This window comes from Rousettus aegyptiacus, unplaced genomic scaffold (genome assembly GCF_014176215.1).
Source record: "Rousettus aegyptiacus isolate mRouAeg1 unplaced genomic scaffold, mRouAeg1.p scaffold_m13_p_16, whole genome shotgun sequence".
Taxonomy (NCBI): domain Eukaryota; kingdom Metazoa; phylum Chordata; class Mammalia; order Chiroptera; family Pteropodidae; genus Rousettus; species Rousettus aegyptiacus.
Window position 1 is genome coordinate 51,344,204 of NW_023416291.1, and position 20,865 is coordinate 51,365,068.

At 56.9% G+C, this 20,865-nt stretch overlaps 2 protein-coding genes and 1 long non-coding RNA gene across 3 annotated transcripts; 2 read left to right on the plus strand and 1 right to left on the minus strand.

Annotated features, from left to right (window-relative positions):
* Positions 1 to 60: 60 nt before the first annotated feature.
* SLC25A23 (solute carrier family 25 member 23) lies at positions 61 to 11,351 on the plus strand. The gene is made up of 10 exons (XM_016145284.2): positions 61 to 904; positions 1,997 to 2,123; positions 2,655 to 2,742; positions 2,998 to 3,109; positions 4,094 to 4,252; positions 4,346 to 4,498; positions 4,701 to 4,808; positions 5,794 to 5,961; positions 8,190 to 8,340; positions 9,357 to 11,351. The coding sequence occupies exons 1-10, from the start codon at positions 749 to 751 to the stop codon at positions 9,539 to 9,541; spliced, it is 1,407 nt and encodes a 468-aa protein (XP_016000770.2). The 5' UTR covers positions 61 to 748; the 3' UTR covers positions 9,542 to 11,351.
* A 3,007-nt stretch (positions 11,352 to 14,358) lies between these two features.
* On the plus strand, positions 14,359 to 19,428 carry SLC25A41 (solute carrier family 25 member 41). The gene is made up of 7 exons (XM_016145273.2): positions 14,359 to 14,705; positions 14,932 to 15,087; positions 15,626 to 15,778; positions 15,939 to 16,046; positions 18,089 to 18,256; positions 18,339 to 18,486; positions 19,256 to 19,428. The coding sequence occupies exons 1-7, from the start codon at positions 14,505 to 14,507 to the stop codon at positions 19,426 to 19,428; spliced, it is 1,107 nt and encodes a 368-aa protein (XP_016000759.1). The 5' UTR covers positions 14,359 to 14,504.
* Positions 17,117 to 20,769, minus strand: LOC118612471. Its single transcript, XR_004954975.1, has 2 exons — positions 19,769 to 20,769; positions 17,117 to 19,652 (listed from the first exon to the last, which is right to left on the minus strand). It is a non-coding gene; the product is annotated as an uncharacterized LOC118612471 (long non-coding RNA).
* Positions 20,770 to 20,865: the final 96 nt, after the last annotated feature.

Sequence of the window (20,865 nt, forward strand, 5' to 3'; positions counted from 1 at the left end):
GGCGGGCCACTCTGGGGGGGGGGGGGTGCAGCCAATAGGAAACCGACTTTACGACCGCGCTGTGCGTTGATCTTCCGTTTCCAAGACTGAGTGGGACGGAGAAAGGAGGCGCGCGGGAGGGCTGGAGGCCCTGAGTGAGCGCCCGGTTTTGCTCTTCTGTTTCTGTGGCCGAGGGGGGAATTTGAAATGAGTCGGTGGGCAAGTGGAGGACCAGATGGCGTTGGGTTGGTTCTTGAGAATGTCCGGGAAAAATGAGGACTTCAGTTCCTGAAGAGGCTTAGTAGGGGAGGGGAGGCAAGTGGAAAAGGATGACAAAATCCATCCCTGACATCTCCCTACGCCCCCTTGGGCAGAGGGTAAACTGAGGCACGCAGAGACGGAACACTGAAACCAGAACTGAGACCATTGATGTCTCTAGACCCTCTTCCCAGAATGAAGCCTGGTGCTTCCTAGGCCGTGTCGCACCCGAGCATCCCTGACAACCTTCCCGACACCTTCAGCCCCGCCCCCAGCCCCCAACCCCCCTCCCCCAGGGTCGGGGGAGGAGAAGCAAGTTCTGGCGCGGGCGGCGACGGCTCGCAGTCACCTCCTGCAGCAAGTGCCAGAGCTAAGGCGGGCACGGCGGAGGCTGCGGTGGCAGTGGCCGCCGAGCTGGCCCTGCGGGGCCCCGGGGGGGGAGGGGGAGCCGCGAAGCCCCCGCTGAGGCCGCCGCTGCCAGGCCCCTCTCCCCCCGCCCGGGGCGGGCGCCATGCGGGGGGGTCCGGCCGACGCGGAGCGGCGGCAGCGCTGGGGTCGCCTCTTCGAGGAGCTGGACAGTAACAAGGATGGCCGCGTGGACATGCACGAGTTGCGCCAGGGACTGGCCCGGCTGGGCGGGGGCGACCCGGACCGCGACGCCCAACAGGTACCCAGGCCTGGCGAGCCGTGTTCCGGCCCTGCGCGCGCCAGGTAACCCGAGCCCCTGAATGGAGCGCCGGGAACCGCCAGCAACTGCTTGTGGCTGGATTCCAACACCTGTGCCCAGCCTGGGCGTCTCTGTCCCCTTCCACCTGTCCGCCCGTGTCTATGCCTAACTGATTCGCTCAAGACAGCGCCACGGAGGCCCGGGCCTGCGGTTCGGCTGCGATCCGCAGCACCCTCATCTCCCGAGCGTAGGGCATGTCTGCCTGAGAATGGAGTCCGGCCAGCTCTCCTGCCCACTGCCCAGGACACACCCTCCCTGAACTCTGCACAGCCCAAAACATACCGCGCTCCCACCTCCACGAGACACACCCTCCTCCCATTCCTCCCCTCCATGGGCACCCCTCCCCCCCAGCCAGCTGCCCCAGCCTCTATGTTTACATTCCTGTCCTTTCTCAGGCCTGGCTCAATGCCTCAGCTGCCCCAGCCAGGGACCCAATCCTGTCTGAGGCCACCCTCAGCTGGGGATGAACTATGAGAGCAGGAACTTGAGGACCCCCACCCCTTCCATGCAGCTGCCCCATACACCTGTAGCCCCAGGTGCCACTGAAGTGTTTCCTCAGCATCCCGACCCTCCAGTCCAACCTCCCACTTTTCAGGTGGGAAAGCAGAAGCCTCGTGGCTCCTCAGCTTGGATCTGTCATTGCTTCATGTTGCCCAGAGCTGTCTCTAAAGGGGAGCTCCTGAAACTGCCATGGGGACAGGTGTTCATAAGGCACAGCTGGGAGGTCAGGTTTTCCTAGACGAGAGCCCAACGTTGCCTCCCGCTTCCCAGCTCTGTAACCTTGAACCCGTTACTTGACCTTGGAGAGCCTCAGTTTGCTCGCCAGGAAAACTGGACAGTTGCTACCCACCTCACAGCTCTACTGTGGCTTTGGACATCTTGCTGAGAAGCAAACTGATGGGGGGCGGGAGCGCTTCCCCTGTCTCTGTCCTCTAGGTGCTGGGGGCCCTGGTTTCCTGGGGCATAAGCTTGTGCCCCCTCCAGATGGGGGAGCAGCCTCCTGGAGCTCCCTCTGTCTCTTCCCCCTGCCAGGGCCTCTTGCCGGAGGATGACGCTGACCCAGATAGCGGCCTGGACCTGGAGGAGTTCACCCAATACCTGCAGGAGCGGGAACAGCGCCTGCTGCTTCTGTTCCACAGTCTGGACCACAATCAAGACGGTAAGGCCCAGGGATGGGGCCGTGGGGGCCCTGGAGACGCCAGTGGCTTAGAACTCATGGTGCCAGGAGGGGGGAAGCCACATCTCCCTGATGACTCATAAGCTATTTTCGGAACTCTCGTCACCCCCAGCTAGGTGGTTTGGGGCCCAGCCAGCCCATCCTACCTCCGTTCCCTTCTGGGGTGGGACCCCCTATTACTACGCTTAGATTTTCATAAGGGACAAAGATCCCCCCTATTGCTCCTGTATTCCCTATGGGACGGAGACCCCCCCCCATAGCATCTTCTAGGTCTCTGATGTCACCTCTGACCCCCCATGGCATAGAGAGCCCAATCGTTACCCCTGAATTCATGCTTTCATTCATTCGTGGAACAGCGGACCCCCCAACGTTGCTTGGTCCCACTCCTCTGACTCCCACCCAATCCCACCACAATCCCTGCCCTGGGTTTCCGGACCACTCCCATTCCAAGCTGTCCTGCTCTGTGGCCCCGGGCCCCCACACACCATCCCCCATGTTGGGACCCCTCCCTAGGTCACATTGATGTCTCCGAGATCCAGCAGAGTTTCCGGGCTCTGGGCATTTCCATCTCCCTGGAGCAGGCAGAGAGAATTCTGCACAGGTGAGTAGCTGGCTCCAGAATCCAGGGGAACCCCAGTTTCTGGGTCTCCTCGGCCCTCTGCAGCCTCTGGGCCCCAGACCCAGCCCCAGGAGCTGAGAAGCTGGGCTTTGGAGTCAGGTCCACCTCTCCAAGCCTGTCTTCCCCACCGTAAAATAGTGAGCTCTCGGCGCAGAGGAGCTCGGTCTACCCCGCATCCCACTGGAACCTCACGCCCACCTGCCCCCAGCCTCAGGCACTGATTCTCCCAACCCCCAGCATAGACCGTGATGGCACCATGACCATCGACTGGCAGGAATGGCGTGACCACTTCCTGCTGCATTCGCTGGAGAACGTGGAAGACGTGCTCTATTTCTGGAAGCATTCCACGGTGAGGCGGGGGGGTGGCCAGGCCCTCTGCCCCCTCCCCTGGCGGCCTGGCTCAGGTCTCCGCGGGCCATGGAGGGGCTGGGTCGGGAGCTGGGAGCAGCCGAAGGATGAGACTGCTCCTCTTTTCCTCCATTTGAGGATCGGGGGGACTGGGGACCAGCCCACTCGGGGAGGTCTTCTATCTGATCGGAGCCCTCTGGGAGCAGACTGTGGGGGTTAGGAGCTTAGGGAAGAAAGAAGAAAGAGCTCGCCAGATGGGATACCGGCCCATTACCCTCAACCCACGCAGCTCCCCTTCTGGCTTCTCAATGCCTCAATTAAGGATTCTGCTGCTCCAAAGACAAGTTAGGAAGCCACTGCCTTCGTGGGGGCCAACGGGATCCACCGGAAGTTGGGAGGGGTGCTCTAGATCACCATTTCCTGGGTGGGAATCCCTGAACGATGCTTCTGATAGGATTTGATGGCACCTGGAGGGGATTCATCTGCAGGATATGGTAAGATCCTCTTGGGAGACCCAGAGATTCCCACCCATGGAGGTCCACAAAGGGCTTGATTGGGAAGTCTACAGGAGGGCACTAGAGAAGAGGTGACCCCTGTGAGGGAGAGCCCTGTGGAATCCGGTGAGGCCCCGGGAGGGATCTGCTGGGCTCCTTATGTGGGAGGTCCTCAGTAGGATCTTGCATGGCCCTGGAAGGATCTTCTGGGATCCTTCAGAAGGATCCGATTGGTTCTAGAGGGATCTTTATGTGGTAAACCCTTCAGTGAGATTCAGTGGAGGCCACCAAGGGATCTTATGCAGAAGACCACTGACATGGATGTTTCGGGGGGATCCATTTGGGATCCAAGTGTCTCCTGGGCTCTCCAAGCAAGATTCATTGGTGGACTGTCTGGGTGTCCTGAGATTCATGGAGACACCCCCATTTAGAGCCGAGTTACATCTCTCCGCCCCCGCCGTGGCGTGACCCCCCGGCCCCTGCGTCCTCAGGTCCTGGACATCGGCGAGTCCCTGACCGTCCCCGACGAGTTCTCGGAGCAGGAGAAGCTGACGGGCACGTGGTGGAGGCAGCTGGTGGCGGGCGCGGTGGCGGGCGCCGTGTCGAGGACAGGCACAGCCCCTCTGGACCGCCTCAAGGTCTTCATGCAGGTGAGGAGCCCTGGCGAGACCCGCGTCCCCACCGCCCACCCCGACACGGGCGCCTGGAGGGAGCCGGAAGGTCACCTTCATTTCCCCGCCCAGGTCCACGCCTCCAAGACCAACAGGCTGAATATCCTGGGGGGCCTGCGGAGCATGGTCCGGGAGGGCGGGGTGCGCTCCCTGTGGCGTGGCAACGGGATCAATGTGCTCAAGATTGCTCCTGAGTCAGCTATCAAGTTCATGGCCTACGAGCAGGTGGGGGCAGGCAGGGGTGGGGGGGGGAGATGTGGGCCCGGACTTGCAGACCTGGCTTGGGGATGGAAGAGGTGTGCAGGTCCCCGGGAGTGGGCATCTCCTCCCCTACACGATGCCCACAGCGGCACCGCCGGGCGGAGGTCCAAGGACACAGAGGCTCAAGCCTTGAGCTCTCGCCTGCCTCCACGTGTCCCATCCTCAGATCAAGCGGGCCATCCGAGGGCAACAGGAGACCTTGCACGTGCAGGAGCGCTTCGTGGCCGGGTCGCTGGCTGGCGCCACAGCCCAGACCATCATTTACCCCATGGAGGTGAGAAGGAGGGACCTTGGCCGAGGCCCCACTGCAGGATGGGGGTCCTGCAATAACCACTTTGCTCTGTGGGGTGATAAGCATTGGGATTCTACCTTCGCCTCTCCCCGATTGAGACGGCGGCCCATGACAGCGATGCGGCTTCATGTGCAGCCTCTCCGAGCATCACGATTTGAGACGTGACTTCTGGGAACGGCGGTGTTGGGCGTAGCTGTTTAGAGAGCCATGGTGGGGGCCAGCCGTTCATGGATACACCTCTTCTAGGGATGTTGATTTCCAGGATGCTTGTCCCCAGGGGAATCATCGCTAGGTGAAATCATTTTCAGAGACTTTGTTTCAGGTCGTGTAGTGCATCGATTAGGCTTCTGAGTAACGGAAAACTCAAATCACATTAGTAAGACCTGGAGGTGAGCAGTTCAGGGCTGGCGTGTGGCTTCACGGTGTTAGGGACCCACGTTCCTTCTCGCTGTCATGTTCTTTCACCACCTCTGCATGTAGCAGCCACCTCATGGACCCAAAAGGCTGCTTGTGCTCCGGGCATCGCATCCACATTCCATCAAGAAGGAAGAATGGCCTGAGGAAAGAACGCCTCCCTGCCATTAAGCGTGCCTTTTGAAAGTCACACCAAGCTCTTCTCCTGTTTTCTCTGGCCGGGACGTGAGCACGTGGCCTCACACCTAGGGAAGCTGAGAGATGTAGTCTTTACTTCTAGAGGCTGTGTGCTTTGCCAAAAATTACAATTCTTTTATTAAGGAATAAGGGAGGCAGTTAAGCAGTGACCGCCACATGCAGCTCTTAAGAGGTGTGACCATTTCTAAGTATAGAACCTAGGGATAGCAGAAGATTCTAGAGAAAGTGTTTTGTTTTGTTGAATTCAGTTATTCTCAGGATAACTACTTCCAGGAGTAGCCATGTCTAAGTGTCTTCATTCCTGGACGTAGTAATTCTGGAGGCAGCTTCCTAGGGATAACTGGGTTCTCCCCAGGTGCTGAAGACGCGGCTGACCCTCCGCCGGACGGGCCAGTACAAGGGGCTGCTGGACTGCGCATGGCGGATCCTGGAGCAGGAAGGGCCCCGCGCCTTCTACCGCGGCTACCTGCCCAACGTGCTGGGCATCATCCCCTATGCGGGCATCGACCTGGCCGTCTATGAGGTCTGTGGGCAGCCCGTCCCTCTCTCCTTCCTTCCTTCCTCTGAGACCTGCCCGTGGGCCACCCCCTTCCCGTGGGGCCGACTCAGTTGATCTCCAGAGCTTGGAGAGACGGGCCCGGGGCGGAGAAGCACCACGGGCCTGGGGATCCTGGGCACGTCTTTGGGCATTAGACATCCTCCCTCTCTTCCATCTGCCACTGCGGTTCCGGCTTCGTGGGTCTGAGGACGCACGGAAGTTAGGGCCCGTTCCTGCTCACAGAATCATGAGGACAGGTGAAGACAAGCTTCTAAGATGCCCATTCGGCCCCACAGCGTGTGTCACACCCGGCCTGTATCTCCAGGCTAATAATGTCATCTTCGGGGCCCGCCCTTTTCAGCCTGTGTCACCATGAAAACCACACCCCATGACCAACATCTTGGGGCCTATATCAGGAAAGGCAAGGACAGGGAGTTTTTGCTATTTCTCTCCGGGAGCTTTGACTACTGCCTTTACCTTCTCCTGCTGGGCTCGTCAGAGTCTCCCACTTAGCACAGCCCCACATGTCCCGAGGCATCCCCCCAAAATCTTCGTACCCGGGGACAGGGCCAGTTGCGTGGGCGGGCTGCCCGTGCGCTCACCAAGGCCCTACACTCAGGCGGGCCCCTCGCTTGGTCGAAAGCCCTGCCACTGGCGTCTTGAAATTCCTCGCGATCGTTGAAAGAGGGACTGCGCATATATTTATATTGCACTGGCCCTGCAAGTTATGTAGCTGGTCCAAACCTAAAGTCCTCCATACCTGCCATCCACACCTGCCCTCCCAGCATCAGCATCTATGCAGCCAAAAAAGACTTGGCCATCGCTTATTCATTCATTTGCTCATTCGTCCACTCGTTCATTCGCTTAAGCATCCACAGATGCTGGGCACTGGGCTGACCGCTGCAGACGTAGCATTACGTGAGTCCTTGGCCTCCCGGGCACCACGTCCATGAGCAAGGAAGCCAGTCAACCAGCAAATTAGTACTTTCAGGTCTCGATAGATTCTCAGAAGAGAGTAAAACAGGGTGTGTAATCGAGAGTGACAGTGGACGGGAGGGCAGGTCTCGGAACACTTCTGAGCGGTGACCTTGGAGCAGCAAGGAGTCGAACGTATTTTGGGAAGGAGTGTGAACAAGGCAGAGAGAGGCACGGCGGAGGGCCAGGTCCGGAAGCAGGCATGAACTTGACCTGCCGAGTGGTCAGAGGGAACCGAAGGGTCAGTGAGGCCTCCATGAGAGTCTGGGTTTACCCCTAGAGTGACGGGAAGCTGTAGAGTAACAGTGAGCAGGGATAAGACGCAAGCTTATTTCATCTCTTCTTCACCAAAACAGGGCGTTTGGCGGTCTAAGTAGTTTGAGAAAGACCGTGCTCTCTTGGACTTCCAAAATCTATGCTAGTCTCTTAAAGGCTCTGAGAAGTCCTACCGAAAAATGACCACATTTTTTTAGCCCGGTGTTGGCCACGCTTACCCAGTCATCAGAACCTCTTTCCAACAGAACAGCTCCTTCAAAACCCATTAAACACCTATTTGGCAAATATCGCTGCAGGCCCAAGAATCGTGAAGGCAATAATGGTAAAACACTTGCTTCGAATTTGCCTGTTCCATGCCCAGGCCAGAGATGACTAACCCACAACAGCACTGAAGTCCGAAATGGGTCTGAGTGGGCTAAAATCAAGGCGTCCGCAGGACTGCGGGAGGCTCCGGGGCCGAATCCACTTCCTTACATTATCCGGTTTTCTAGTGACGGCCTGTGTTCCTTGGCCGGTGGTTACTTTTCGAAGCCCGGAGCATGACATCTTCCGGGCTCTCTCTCCCCCTGCCCTCGCTCTCTGACCTGGGTGTCCATCATCATGTCCTCTTCTCTGACTCTCACGAGGAGCTTTGGGATGACATCGCCCCAACCCCTGAACTCTGGGATCATCTCCCCTTTCAAGGTCCCTAACTTAATCCCAACTGCAAAGTCCCTTTTGCCATCTTAGGTTCCATATTCACAGACTTGGGGACTCGGGCGTGGACGGTAGGGGGCCATCGTTCCATACACCAGAGAGGGTCAAGGTGGGGACTGAGTTAGAGGGCGCAGGTAAATGCTTGCATGGCATCCTCGGATACAAAGTGCTCAGCCGTCATGGGATACAGAAGCGAGGTGTCTGAAGCTAGGGTCCTGGTGTCGCCCACCTCCAGCCCACCTTGTTCCCCTCTTCACCCCCGCCAGACCCTGAAGAACCAGTGGCTCCAGCAGTACAGCCACGACTCGGCTGACCCGGGCATCCTCGTGCTCCTGGCCTGCGGCACCATCTCCAGCACCTGTGGCCAGATAGCCAGTTACCCCCTGGCCCTGGTCCGGACCCGTATGCAGGCCCAAGGTGAGGCCTGGGCGGGAGGATGGGGCAAGGAAGGTCTCATAACTTGGGGCCCACTCCCCCTTCCCCAGCTCTTCCTCCCAGGTATGTAGAATCCCAGGCTGGAATCCTCCCTGATTTGGATGGCCTTGACTGAGTCCCAACCTCTCTCTGAGCCTCAGTGTACCCATTTGTGACGCTGGGATGGGAGCCCTTTACCCTAACTAAGAGAGCAGATGCAGCGAGCACTGGAAGAGCATCTAAGCAATCTTAGCCAGGAGGCTGCTTGGTAGACTTTAGCATTTCTGGGCTGGTAACTTGAGATCTAATCTGCAAGGCTGGGTTATAGGGAGGGGAAGGCAAGGAACCAGGTTAAAGGGGGGCAGGGCCAGGCTGGTTGTTGTTTTATTGTTTCTCTGTATTTTCTTTTTATGGGTTCTTTCTCTGCCTACCCCCTACCATCCCCAAATCTATTTTGGGAATTGCCTCCAGAATTTTAGCGTTTGTGTTTTGTCATTTTTGCTGGGGGGTTATCAGTGCATAAGACAGATATGGTCCCCCACACTCAAAGAGCTCACAGGCTGGAGTGAAAGAAAGGCGCTGAATAAATTATTCCACAATTGAGTATGGGCTTAGAGTTGAATAAAAGGGAGAAGGAGCCTGACTCAGACCGGGATGCCCGAGAGGGCTGCCCTGAGGAGCTGGCTTTGGAGTGGAGGTCGCAAGGGTGAGTAAGAGTTAGCCGTGAGAGGAGGCTGGGAATCCAGTTTCAGGGAGAGGACCCTTCTGTGCCCTGTCCCACCACGCGCACACACCTGCTCTGTTTTGAATCATCCTCAAACTCAGGTCACCTAGATTGAAGTGGAAAGGTGGGCAGCCCATTCCAAGGCCAGTCAAAGTCCCGGCTCTGAATGGTGGGGTCCTGCTGTTAGTCTAACCCTCCCTCCTTCTGCTCCAATGGCCACTGGCCCAGCCCTGGGGAGCCAGAGGGGAGAGGAGAGGCGGACCATGGCCTGACCTGGCTCCCCACACCCTCCCAGCCTCCGTCGAGGGCGCCCCCCAGCTCTCCATGCTGGGTCTGCTCCGCCACATCCTGTCCCAGGAGGGCGTGCCGGGCCTGTACCGGGGCATCGCCCCCAACTTCATGAAGGTCATCCCGGCCGTGAGCATCTCCTATGTGGTCTACGAGAACATGAAGCAGGCTCTGGGGGTCACGTCCAGGTGAGGGACCCAGGGCCACCCCCCACTAAGATCCCTCACCTCAGTCCTGGCGTCTCCCACGCCTCAGCCACCGAAGACTGATGGCCCAGCCGGTGGATCCCAGGGGCCCCCCACTTACACCACAGGATCCCACCTTTTATCCACTGGGTACTGCATTCCACATCCCAGCTACTGGATCCCCTGTTTTCCTGTCCCCACCAACCCCCCCCCAACACATACAACACACACACTGGTCCTGGACCTCACGTCTTAACCACTGGATCCCCCACAGCCCAGCTAATGGATCCTGACACCCCAACCACAGGCGTACATATCCCCCATATCTGAACACCCAGACCCCAGCTCCCGCAGGCACCAGAGCCAGCGTCCCCATACAGCACTGGGTCCCAGATCCCCATGCTGCAAGCCTCGGGTCTCCAAGCTCAGCTGCTGAATGCCGAATACCAAGAAACCTCGGCCAGCGGGTCCTGACATTGTGATATCCAGAACCTGGGGTGCCTGCCACTGGCTCCCAGATCCCCTCATCCCAGCCACTGGATTTTTGAATTCCTTTACCTCGACCTTGGGTCCTGGATCCCACTGCTTCGATGGATCCCTACATTTCAACCACTACACTCTCAGCCCCCAACTTACCAGATCCCAGATCCCCAAGCCCTGACCAGCCAGATTCTGGCCACTAAAACCACGGTCGCAAGAGCCCAATGGCAGAGTGAGTGGATCCTGGCAACTGTAGCCGTTGGATCCCCAACCCCTTCCCCGCAGGCCCCGGACACCGAAACCTCTCTTACAGGAAACAGACCCGGGCACTTCCAGGCCCTGGATCCCAACCCCTTAGGCCCTGGACTCTGACCCGAATCCTCCCAGACTGGCTCCCAAATGCTCAGACCCCATGCTTAGATCCCAATAGGCTGACCACAACATCCTGGATTCCACATGTGCCCTGTCCCAGACACACACCAGAGCCCAGACACCTCCTCCACCATGACATGAACCCGCCTGGTTCGGGACCTGCTGGGACCCGGGGTTCTGGACTCATGGTTCCAGAAAACCCATGCATGGGGCTTGTCCATCATCCTGACATGGCTAGATCCCCCTCTCACACCTTACACACACTGGATCCACCGCCTACCTGCCCAGCGTGGCCACGCCTCTGGGCCCTGTGGGACATGCTCCCCTCACCCCTCCACCCCCAGCCCCCACCCCCACCCTGTCTTCCGCGCCATTCTCACCTTATAAGCTGGTAACCCCCAGAGCCTAGGTCCCTCTGCAGGATCCAGCGACTCTTGGGGACTCTTGGGGCCTGGCAAGGAGGTGATCTGAGGCCGGGGGACACATTAAGGGGACCTCCAGCCAACCCCAGCACTGCCAGCCTCTTCCCAGGCTTCAAAGGTGGAAGCCGGGAGCGAGTCTACACAGGCCACCCTTCCCTAAAGCCAAGCATCCAATTGTGCGAAATGAACCAAGTCCCTAGAAGTCATTCCAGGTCTATTTTTCTATGGAGAGGAACAGACATTCCCATCCCCCCACCCCTCTGCCTCACAACTAACCCCAGCCTCCACCCCACCCCGCCCCCCTTTCTATACTTTATAGTGGGGTTCTGAGCTTAGGATAACTGGAGGACCCCTCCCTCCGCCTCTCCCAAATCCTTGGGGAAACCCCACTAAAGGACTGCTGAAGAGGAACTGGGATGTTCGTGGGGGGCTGGAGGGCCCCCAAGGCTTCCACCTTCCCCCACCTACACCGTACCCCACCTCCCTGCCTGTATGTGTTATTTCAAAGGAAAAGAACAAAAGGAATACATTTTTCAAAGCTCTTTTCAGTGTGTTTTTTTACTGAAAAAGTGTGGGTAGACGTGGGACTCCCTCAGACTACCCACAGGGAAGGGACGGGGCCGTCTTGTCACTCGCAGTTGGAGGAGACCAAGAAACACTCCGTCTTTGATCCTCGGTTTCTACATCTGTGATCCTCGGTTTCTACGTCTGTGAAACGGGGCCCAGAAGAAGTCCGTATTCAGGAGCCTCATTTTCCTGCACTATTTCTATATCCCAAGTGTATTTGCTTCGTAACAAGTTCCCACAAGTGGGGCTAAGACATCGAAACATAACAAATCTTAAAACCCACCAAATTTTAGGTTGATATACATATTTTTTATTGTGGTGAAATATACATAAAACTTACCATTTTAACCACTTTTCAGTGTATACGTCGGTGGTATTGAATGCATGCACGTTGTCATACAACCAACCCCGCCACCCAGCTTCTTAACTCTTCTGTCACCCCGCGCGACAAACGCTAACTCCCCCCCCCCACCCCGGCCGGGCCCTGGCGCTGCCTCTGTGGATCCGGCTCCCCCGGGGACCTCACGTTAGTGGGATCGCACAGCGTTTGTCCTTTGCGTCTGGATCATTTACTGAGCGCAACGTTCTCCGGGTTCGTCCACGCGGTGGCGGGCGTCGGAGTGTCCTTCCTTTTAAAGGCCGAGCGATATTCCGTTGTCTGGATGGATCACTGTGTTCGCCCATCCGTCGGCAGACGCGCGCACCGTTGCCTCCTTTCGGCTCTCGTGAACGGAAGCGTGTTCCCTCGCAGTGGGAAATCGGGGTGCCACCGTGATCCCGGGGAGGGTCCTCCCTGCCTCTCCCCGCTGCCGGCGTCGCTGGCAGCCTCCCGTGTTCCTTGGCTCATAGGTACATCGCTCCAGTCTCTGCCTCTCTTCGTATGTCCAAACGTAATTTTCCCGTGCGGACTGTGACAGCCGCTCTCCGAGGGGTCCCCTGGTGGCTTCTGCCTCCTCGTACTCGCTCGCATTCTTACGTAATCCTCTCTCCCGCTGCGCCAAGGTGGGTCTGTGTGACCAAGAGAACCAGCAGAAGAGATGGTATATCGCATCGAGACTCCTGCAGCTACCTTCTTGCCTGTATTTCAAGCTGAGTCTGGGGGGGGGTGGATAACTTGTTACGCAGCAACAGCTGACTGATGCACACGCTCATCGGTATGATTTTTCACACACTCCAATAAGGGATAAAGCCTTGTTAACGATTTTGTGTTTGACTTCCTTTGAATTCTGTCCTTCGCATCGTTTCCTAGGAGGCGGGTTGCTGGGTCGAAGGACGTGGCTCTCTCGGGGTCGTGCCGCCGGGACGACTGGGTGTAAGACGCACAGGTCCCGACACGGAATCAGCATCACCGATTTGACCACCGCCGTGCTGGCATCGAGCGTTAGCCATTCAAGTTTATTGAATTGGACGAGGCAACATCCATTTTCTTGTCCCACGACATGGTGGCCGGGCTTGAGAAGGCCCTGCCAACTGGCCTGCAGTGTGCCACGCCAGACAGACTGCTTTCCTCTTTCTAAGCCTCAGTTTCCCCACCTACAAAATGCAGGGAGTTGCCACCGACCCCTTGCAAAGGAAGATTTATTGAGCAAGTGCTCTGTACCTGGGCTCTGCGCTAAGCCCTCGAGGGTACGACCTCGTTCATTTGCTCACCACATAGTTTTTGAGCACTTCCTTTGGTCCAGACGAGGTTCCGGACACGGGACGCAGAAGTGAATGAAAGAGACAGAAATTTTCACTCTCACTGCAGCTAGACTTTCGATGTTAAGTCGAGGGGTCGAAAAGGCCTCAGCAAGGTGACGTTTGAATACAGATCTGAAAACGGGCGAGGGAGGGACCCATGGGGATATCTAGGGAAACTGCCTCCCGGGCAGAGGAAACAGCCAGTCCCAGGGCAGGGCTGCACCTGGAGTTTTGGAAGAACGAGGTGGGGGTGGGGAGGCCACTGTGGCCGAGGGGGGGAGATGGAGGAGGGGAGGGCAGAGAGGGGACCGGGATTGCGGGGGAGGCGGCCTCTGGGAGGACTTGCGCCTTCACCCTGAGGGAGGTGGGAGCCTTGGAGGGCTGTGGGCAGAGTGGGGACAAGATCTGACTCATAGGTGCCCTCCAATGGCTGCTGTGGATCGGACAGACTGTGAGGGGAAGTCCAGACATGGGGACAGGGGTGGAGGGGTGAGCAGAGAACTTGAAGAGCAGAGGTGCCCTCCACGAAGACTTGTTGGAGCCCATTGACAGCACCAGGTGGCAGAATTTATCATTACTTCCAATTGCCAGATGAGGAAACCGAAGCTCAAAGAAGTAAAGCAGGTGTCCCAAGGTGACGCAGCAAGAAGCGTCTGAGATGAGGTTCAAGCGCAGGTCTTTCTGACTCCAAACTTACGCCTGTCTTCCTTCGAGTACCAACTGTATCTCCCTCCCACGGCGTTCCAGATCTTTCCCATTCTCTCTATTGCCCTGACGATGAAACAGTGTATTAAGTTTCCTGTGGCTGCTGCAACAAATGACTCAACCCTGATGGCTTAGAACACCACCGATGTATTCTTCAGGGAGGACGCGGATCTCGCTGGGCTAAGCTCAGGCCATCGGCAGGGCTGGCTTCTTCTAAAGGCTCGAGAGGAGAGTCCGTTTCCCAGGCTTTTCCAGCCTCTAGGGGCCACCTGCATTCCATGGCTGCTGGTCCCTTCCTCCAAAGCCACCTGCATTCCATGGCTGCTGGTCCCTTCCTCCAAAGCCAGCAACGCCTTGAAGGCTGTCTTACATTGCATCGTCGCTCCAACGCCGACTGCTCCGGCTCCCTCTCCCCCTGTTTAAGGACGGTGAGATCACATCGGGCCCATTCAGTGAATCCAGACTCACGTCTCCAACTCCCATCTGCTGGTTTATAACCTAAATTCCATCTGCAAACTTAATTCCCCCTTTCTCATATAACAAACACCTTCATGGGTTTAGAGAGAATAGGATGTGGACCTTTTGCGGGGGAGACCCTCACTCTCCTCCCACCCCATGTCCAGCTAGGTCACAAGGGCCTCTGTGACCTCATCATCCCCTGGGACCCAAATCTACGAGGTGCCCCTCCCACATGGTCGCTGGTAGGCAAATCTCCCGCCAGGCATTTGAACTCAGTGTCCTGACATGGAGGCCAAACCTGAGGAAGCTCAGAAGCCTCACTCCAGGGCCCAGACCCTGTTCACGAGGGTCAAGGCCTTGTTCACCAAAGCTCCCCCTCCACCCCCACCCCCACCCGTCCCTCGGAATCCGGGCTGCACACACGTGTACGGGTACGTGTTTGGGCACGTGCGTGAAAATGACCTGGAGCTCCTCCCACTGCAGCAAGTGAGTCTGAGAACGACAGGTCACACAGTACCTCCAGCCGGGACCGCGGGAAGAGAAAGCCACAGTGCCCATCCCCTCTGCACGGCCCACTCCCCAGACCTAGAAGGTCATCGCGGAACAGTGAGGACCCGGGTGGGCCTTTCCCCGGGAGGGTGTTCTGGAGGGGTGTCTGGGGAAGCGGCTCCGCCTTGGCCGAGCACGGGCGAGAGCTGGGTCTGCCCTGCAGGTGCTCGACACTGGGGAGCAGCTGATGGTCCCCGTGGACGTCCTGGAACTGGATAACGAGGGGCCCTTGTGGAAGTTTCTGCTCTCGGGAGCCATGGCCGGGGCAGTGTCACGCACTGGCACGGCCCCCCTGGACCGCGCCAGGGTGCACATGCAGGTCCGTGGGGGGCGGATGGACGGAAGTGGAGCCGATGGAGTTTGGGATGGGGGTGGGGGTTCGACTGGAGACAGGTCGGAGGGTGAGGCGGGGACGTGGGCCGGAGCCGAGTGAGCGGAGGCCGAAGAGGGGTGGAGTGGGACCCGGAGCCGAGGACGGCGACCGAGCCGATGAGGGTGGGGCGTGGAGCCGAGCTGGGGCAGTCGAGAGAACGGTGCCAGGGGCACGGGTGGGATTGGGGGTCCGGGAATTGGCGACGGAGGTCTTCGGAGGGCCTGGAGGCCACGCGGGACTGGAGAGAAGAGGGAGATGAGGGGAGACGGGGAGGCGGCTCGGCGCTGGGCTCAGGTCGGTACTGGTTTTGGGTCTGCGCTGCGTGAGAGAATTCTAGCACTGGCCAGGGAAGGAACTGGAGGAGGAGTGTGGGTGAGAGGGGTCGGGTGCCTGGGGACAGGATGGGCTCGAGCTCCAGGGTGGGATGCGGATGCAGATAGGGCGGATGACTCCTCACCGGGCCAGGGGCCTCCCTACCGCCCAGGTCTACGCCTCAAAAACGAACTTCATGAACCTGTTGGGGGGGCTCCAGAGCATGGTTCAAGAGGGGGGCTTCCACTCCCTCTGGCGGGGCAACGGCATCAACGTGCTCAAGATCGCCCCGGAGTACGCCATCAAGTTCTCCGTCTTCGAACAGGTGCATAGGCTCTTCTCTCCTCAGCCTCACCCTCAAGCCCTCACCCCTCCCACGTCCCCCCGAAAACACACGCTCACCCTCCGGGGCCCGGACCTCTGCCCCTGGATGGCTCTCGGGGAGGCGGAGGGTGGTTCTCTCATGCTCCTCTCTCCCGTGCCAGTGTAAGAATTCCTTCTGCGGAGCGCATGGGTCCCCGCCCTTTCAGGAACGTCTCCTTGCGAGCTCCCTGGCTGTGGCCACCTCCCAGACACTCATCAACCCCATGGAGGTAAGAGAACACCTGCTCCACGGAAGAGGAAGTAAGATGGAAAGTAGTGGCCAGCCGCTCCTGCTTCCTCCTCTCCCTTTTCTCCGTCCTGCGAGATGTGTATCGAACTTTTATTCCAGGTGGCCATGACTTCACCTTAACACAATTCTGAATGGATCGCATTCTTCCCACCCAATGATCGGAGATGTCAGCTTTGTCATTTACAAAATTCCTGTATACGTTTGGGTTTATTTCTAACTTTTCTCCTCCCGTTGCTCTGCTGTCTGTCCATGCACTACTATTTTTAACTTTTTTAAAGAAGGGATAGACTTTATTTCGCAGAGCAGTTTTAGGTTGACAGAAACTTTGTGCAGGAAGTACGAAGAGTTCTCATATACCTCTCCCCCCGTATACAAAGTCTCCACTATTATTCACATCCTGCATTTGAGGGGGACCCTCATTACAATTGATGAGCCGATATGGATACATATCATTAACTAAAGCCCCTAGTTGACATGAGGGTTCATTCTTGGTGTTGTATTTCCATGAGTTTTAACAAATATATAATGATGGGTGTCCTATGATGATGGGTGTCCTATGATGATGGGTGTCCTATGATGATGGGTGTCCACCAGTACAGTATCATACAGCATCCTTCACCCTCCTCCCTCCTTCCCCCTGAGTCCTTGGCAAGCACTCATCATTTTACTGTCTTTACAGTTCTGCCCAATCTTAATTTTTGGAGCTTGGTGTTATGGTTTATCATTCTCCATTCCTCTATCAGTTTTCCATGCTTTTATCCTGTTGATTTCCCCAAATAAATTTTAGAAGCAACTTGTTCAGAAGATAATAACACTTATTGGGATTTGTTTTTGACATGGATGGTGTTTAGTTCATGAATGAGTTAGAGATTGTTCCCATCCATATGATATTGAATCTATGTACCCGGGAACATATTTGCTCAAGTTCCCTTTATCTTCCTTAACGGTCTTTTAAAAGTTTTCTTCATACAATTCTTGTCCTCATTGGGTTATTTATTCCAAAGTGTATTCCTTTTCATTGGCGGCATAACAAATTACCACAGACTCGACTCAAAACAAATGCTTTTTATCTCAGTTTCTGCCTGTCAAGTTGGGCACTGGCTAGTCAGGTCGTCTGCTCAGGGTTTCATCAGGCAGAAATCAAGGTGTTGGCCGGGCTACCAACAAACCAACCATCTGAGGCTCGGTTCCTCTGCCAAGCGTTCTGGTTGTCAGCAGGATTCAGTTGCTTATGGTTGTAGGACTGACATCCTCAGCTCCTGGAGGCCATGCACTTGTTCCTGCCACATTTCGGACCAACCAGAGAATGTCTCTGATACTTTCAATCTCCCTATTTTTGTCTCTGGCAACCGACTGCTTGTAAAGGGATCACCTGATTAGGTCAGGCCCACCCAGGACAATTTCTCTTGATTCACTTAAAGTCAACTGCTTAGAGGCTTTTACTGCATCTGCAAAATTCCACCACCTTTGTCATTATCATGTAATGTGGCCAGGGGAGTGACATCCCTTCACGTTCACAGGTCCAGCCCACGTTCAAGGTGGGGAGGTGTTATATAGAACATGTACATCATGAGCACAGAAATCTTGGTGACCATCTTAGAATTTTGCCCACCATACTTGATATTATGTCTTTTGTGCAGTTCTAGAGTTGCCAATATTTTGCTGTTGGGGCATTTCATAAAAATTCTCATTTCTGGCTCTTCCAGAAACCTAACAGATCTGGCCGCCTGGAGCCTGCACTCCCATGTGCCATGTTCGGCTGCTGCCAAGTGAAAGCTGCCACAGACCCCACTTGGCTCACGTCACTCCCCTTCCCCTCCTGGCCTCTGTCAGCACCTGAGCATCTAAACCCTGGGTTGTAGCGCACACAGGCCAAGCGATGGGATGGGGGCTCGGGTCTGACACCCAGCTCTGCACATTCCTGGACAGCTTCCTCATCTGCGGTTTGGAGACAATGGCCACTGCTGAGGGCTGTTGAGAGGATTAAATCAAATGAGCTGCCTCACTGCTCACCCTCCCCAGGTGCTGAAGACGCGGCTGACTCTGCGCCGGACGGGCCAGTACAAGGGGCTGCTGGACTGCGCCAGGCAGATCCTGGAGCGGGAGGGCACCCGCGCCCTCTACCGTGGCTACCTGCCCAACATGCTCGGCATCATCCCTTACGCCTGCACCGACCTGGCTGTCTATGAGGTGCGGTCCCATGGCGGGGAGGGGCAAGGGTGGCATGAACTCAGGCCCTAGCAAGCTTCTCCCATCTCCCTTTCTCTTGCAGATGCTCAGGCACTTCTGGCTCAAGTCAGGCAGGGACATGGAGGACCCTAGTGGCTTAGTCAGTCTGTCGTCTGTGACGCTGTCCACAACTTGTGGCCAGATGGCCAGTTACCCGCTGACCTTGGTGCGCACCAGGATGCAGGCTCAAGGTCAGCCTGGCCTAGTGGCCACTGTGTGTGCTCCTCCCCCTTATCCTCCTTCTCTGAACTTTCTCATGTTCCCAAACTCTCATCTGATCCTGCTCACTTTTGCTGACACCCAAACCCACCAAGACTAATGCTCAACCCCAAATCTGATCCCAGCCCTCAGATCAACACTACAAATTACTAAAATGAACAGCCATCTCCCAAAAGACTCCCACACACACTCCCTGCAGGCACCCATACTGACCTCAAAACATACACCCCCAAAATGACCTCCCAACTTCTTCAAATCAGACCCAGCCCTCAATGGCTCCAAAAGTCAAAATGGTTCCTCAGTATGCCAAATCTGACCATCGGATGTCCCAAAACTCACAACCACTTCCCCTACAACCTTGGAACTCCCCAAATGTGACTCCCCGTGATGGACTCTCAGTCCCTAAGCACCCTCAGACTTCCAAATGGGCCCTCAGCCAGCCACCTTGGTCTCGAAATTCTCCCCAGACCACTCCTTAACAGTCTCCCAAATCTACAGCAGATCTAAGAAGCCTCTTCCAAACAAGCTCGAATGTTTTCTGAGATGTTCCCCAAAACAAAACCTGAAAATTCCTGCCAGAAGTGATCTCATTCTCCTCAAACTGACCAATTTCTTATAAAAGCCTTCCAAATTCCTTTCCCACTGACCCCCAGACCCCTGCCCCTGGCTACACCCCCTCACCTCCCTCACCCAACATTCCAGCCTCTGACTGAGGCCCTGAGCTTGCCCCTGTCCCCATAGACACCGTGGAGGGTTCGAACCCCACCATGAGCGAAGTCTTCCGGCGGATCCTGGCCCAGCAGGGCTGGCCGGGGCTGTACCGAGGCATGACCCCCACGTTACTGAAGGTTTTGCCAGCAGGTGGCATCAGCTATGTGGTATACGAAGCCATGAAGAAGACCCTGGGTGTATAGGGAGTGAGCTAAGCGACACCGGACAGGAGGATCCAGTGTCCCTGGCCTCAATGAGCCTTCCAGGCTTGGGCCCCAGGGCAGATTCTGTCAAGAAAAGCAGGCTGGAGGTCTGAGTTAGAAGATGCCTGGGGAGCCTTCCGCAGGGTACAGCCTGCGACTAGTATGGACTCCGGTTTGGCTCATAGCGGTCTGTCTTTTCTGGATCCAGGGTAAAAATGGTGAACCTGGAGTCAAACCAGGAATAAAGAGATGGTTTTTCTGTTAGACATGTCTGGGATACCCATGTCCAGGAGGGAAGCTGGGGACCTGGCTATTTGGGGCCAAGAGAGGAGCTGGGTACCTTGGACCCCTCTGTCCTGAATTGGAAGCCTGGACGATGCCTGGGTCCGGGAGAGTTGCTGAAGCAGGTGTGGGGTGTATTAGAGTCTGGGATCCCTCAGGCCTGGGAGGGAACCAATGGCCCAAGACCCTTGAGTTCGAGAGGTGATCTGGTTCCATGAGTCCTGGAAGAGAAGATCCATGGGTGGAGAGGAGAAGGAGTACAGGGGATCCTTGGATTTCCTCCTGCTCTTAGGCCATTTCAACCTCCAGAAGCACGGGATCTCCAAGGCCTCAAGCAGGCCACGCTCCTGGCCTCCCCAGCCAGGCTCCAGGGGCGCTAAACCTGACGTCAGGCCTCTAGTCCAGCAGCCGGTCGCCACTGACTACGTCGGCTGCCACTCACTCTCGTTCCCGCTAATCGCTTCTCTCCGTCTGGTGGCCGGCTCCGCCCCAATGCAGCTGCGTTTCCACTGGCTCCCACCAAAATTGGACACATTTACTTCATTGCCGTTTGTCCGCAGCCGTGTCAGTCACCTACCACCCGCCCCTGTTGCTCGGCCATTGGCTTAGAAGCCAAGGCTAGACTAGGATTCTGGTTAACATGGAAAGCAATCGGGTCCAAACCCAAGCGCATCACCCAGAATTAGTCAGGGATTGGATTAAATTGACTGCCAATCTTTGCAAAAACCGCCTTCCGCATGTCCTCATTGGCTTGCGTATACGACTCTCTTACTGGGAGCCTGCCCAGCTCGTTCAAAGGTGCCTTTTTCTAGGCTCCTCCTTCCTATCCACTTGACTCTTTGGAGCCGTCAATCTGGTTCTGAAGCCGCCCCGCGATTCTGGAACTCCTGCTTCATTGGGCCTCCCGCCTTCTCGATCGCCTCGATTTGCCCGCCCAGAGCCTAGAGCCCACAGGCCATTGGCTACGGCAGCCGTCAGTTACATGGCGCCTCCCGCCCTCTGCTTCTCGCGGCTCTCCGATTGGTCGCTTGCCTACAGGGCCCGCGATTGGTGTCCGGGGAGCGGCGGCGGCCTCCCATTGGTCTGGCGGCGTTGTCTGTCACGCCGGCTGCGGGAGGGGGCGTCCCTCTCCCCGCCATCGTCTTCCCAGCCGCT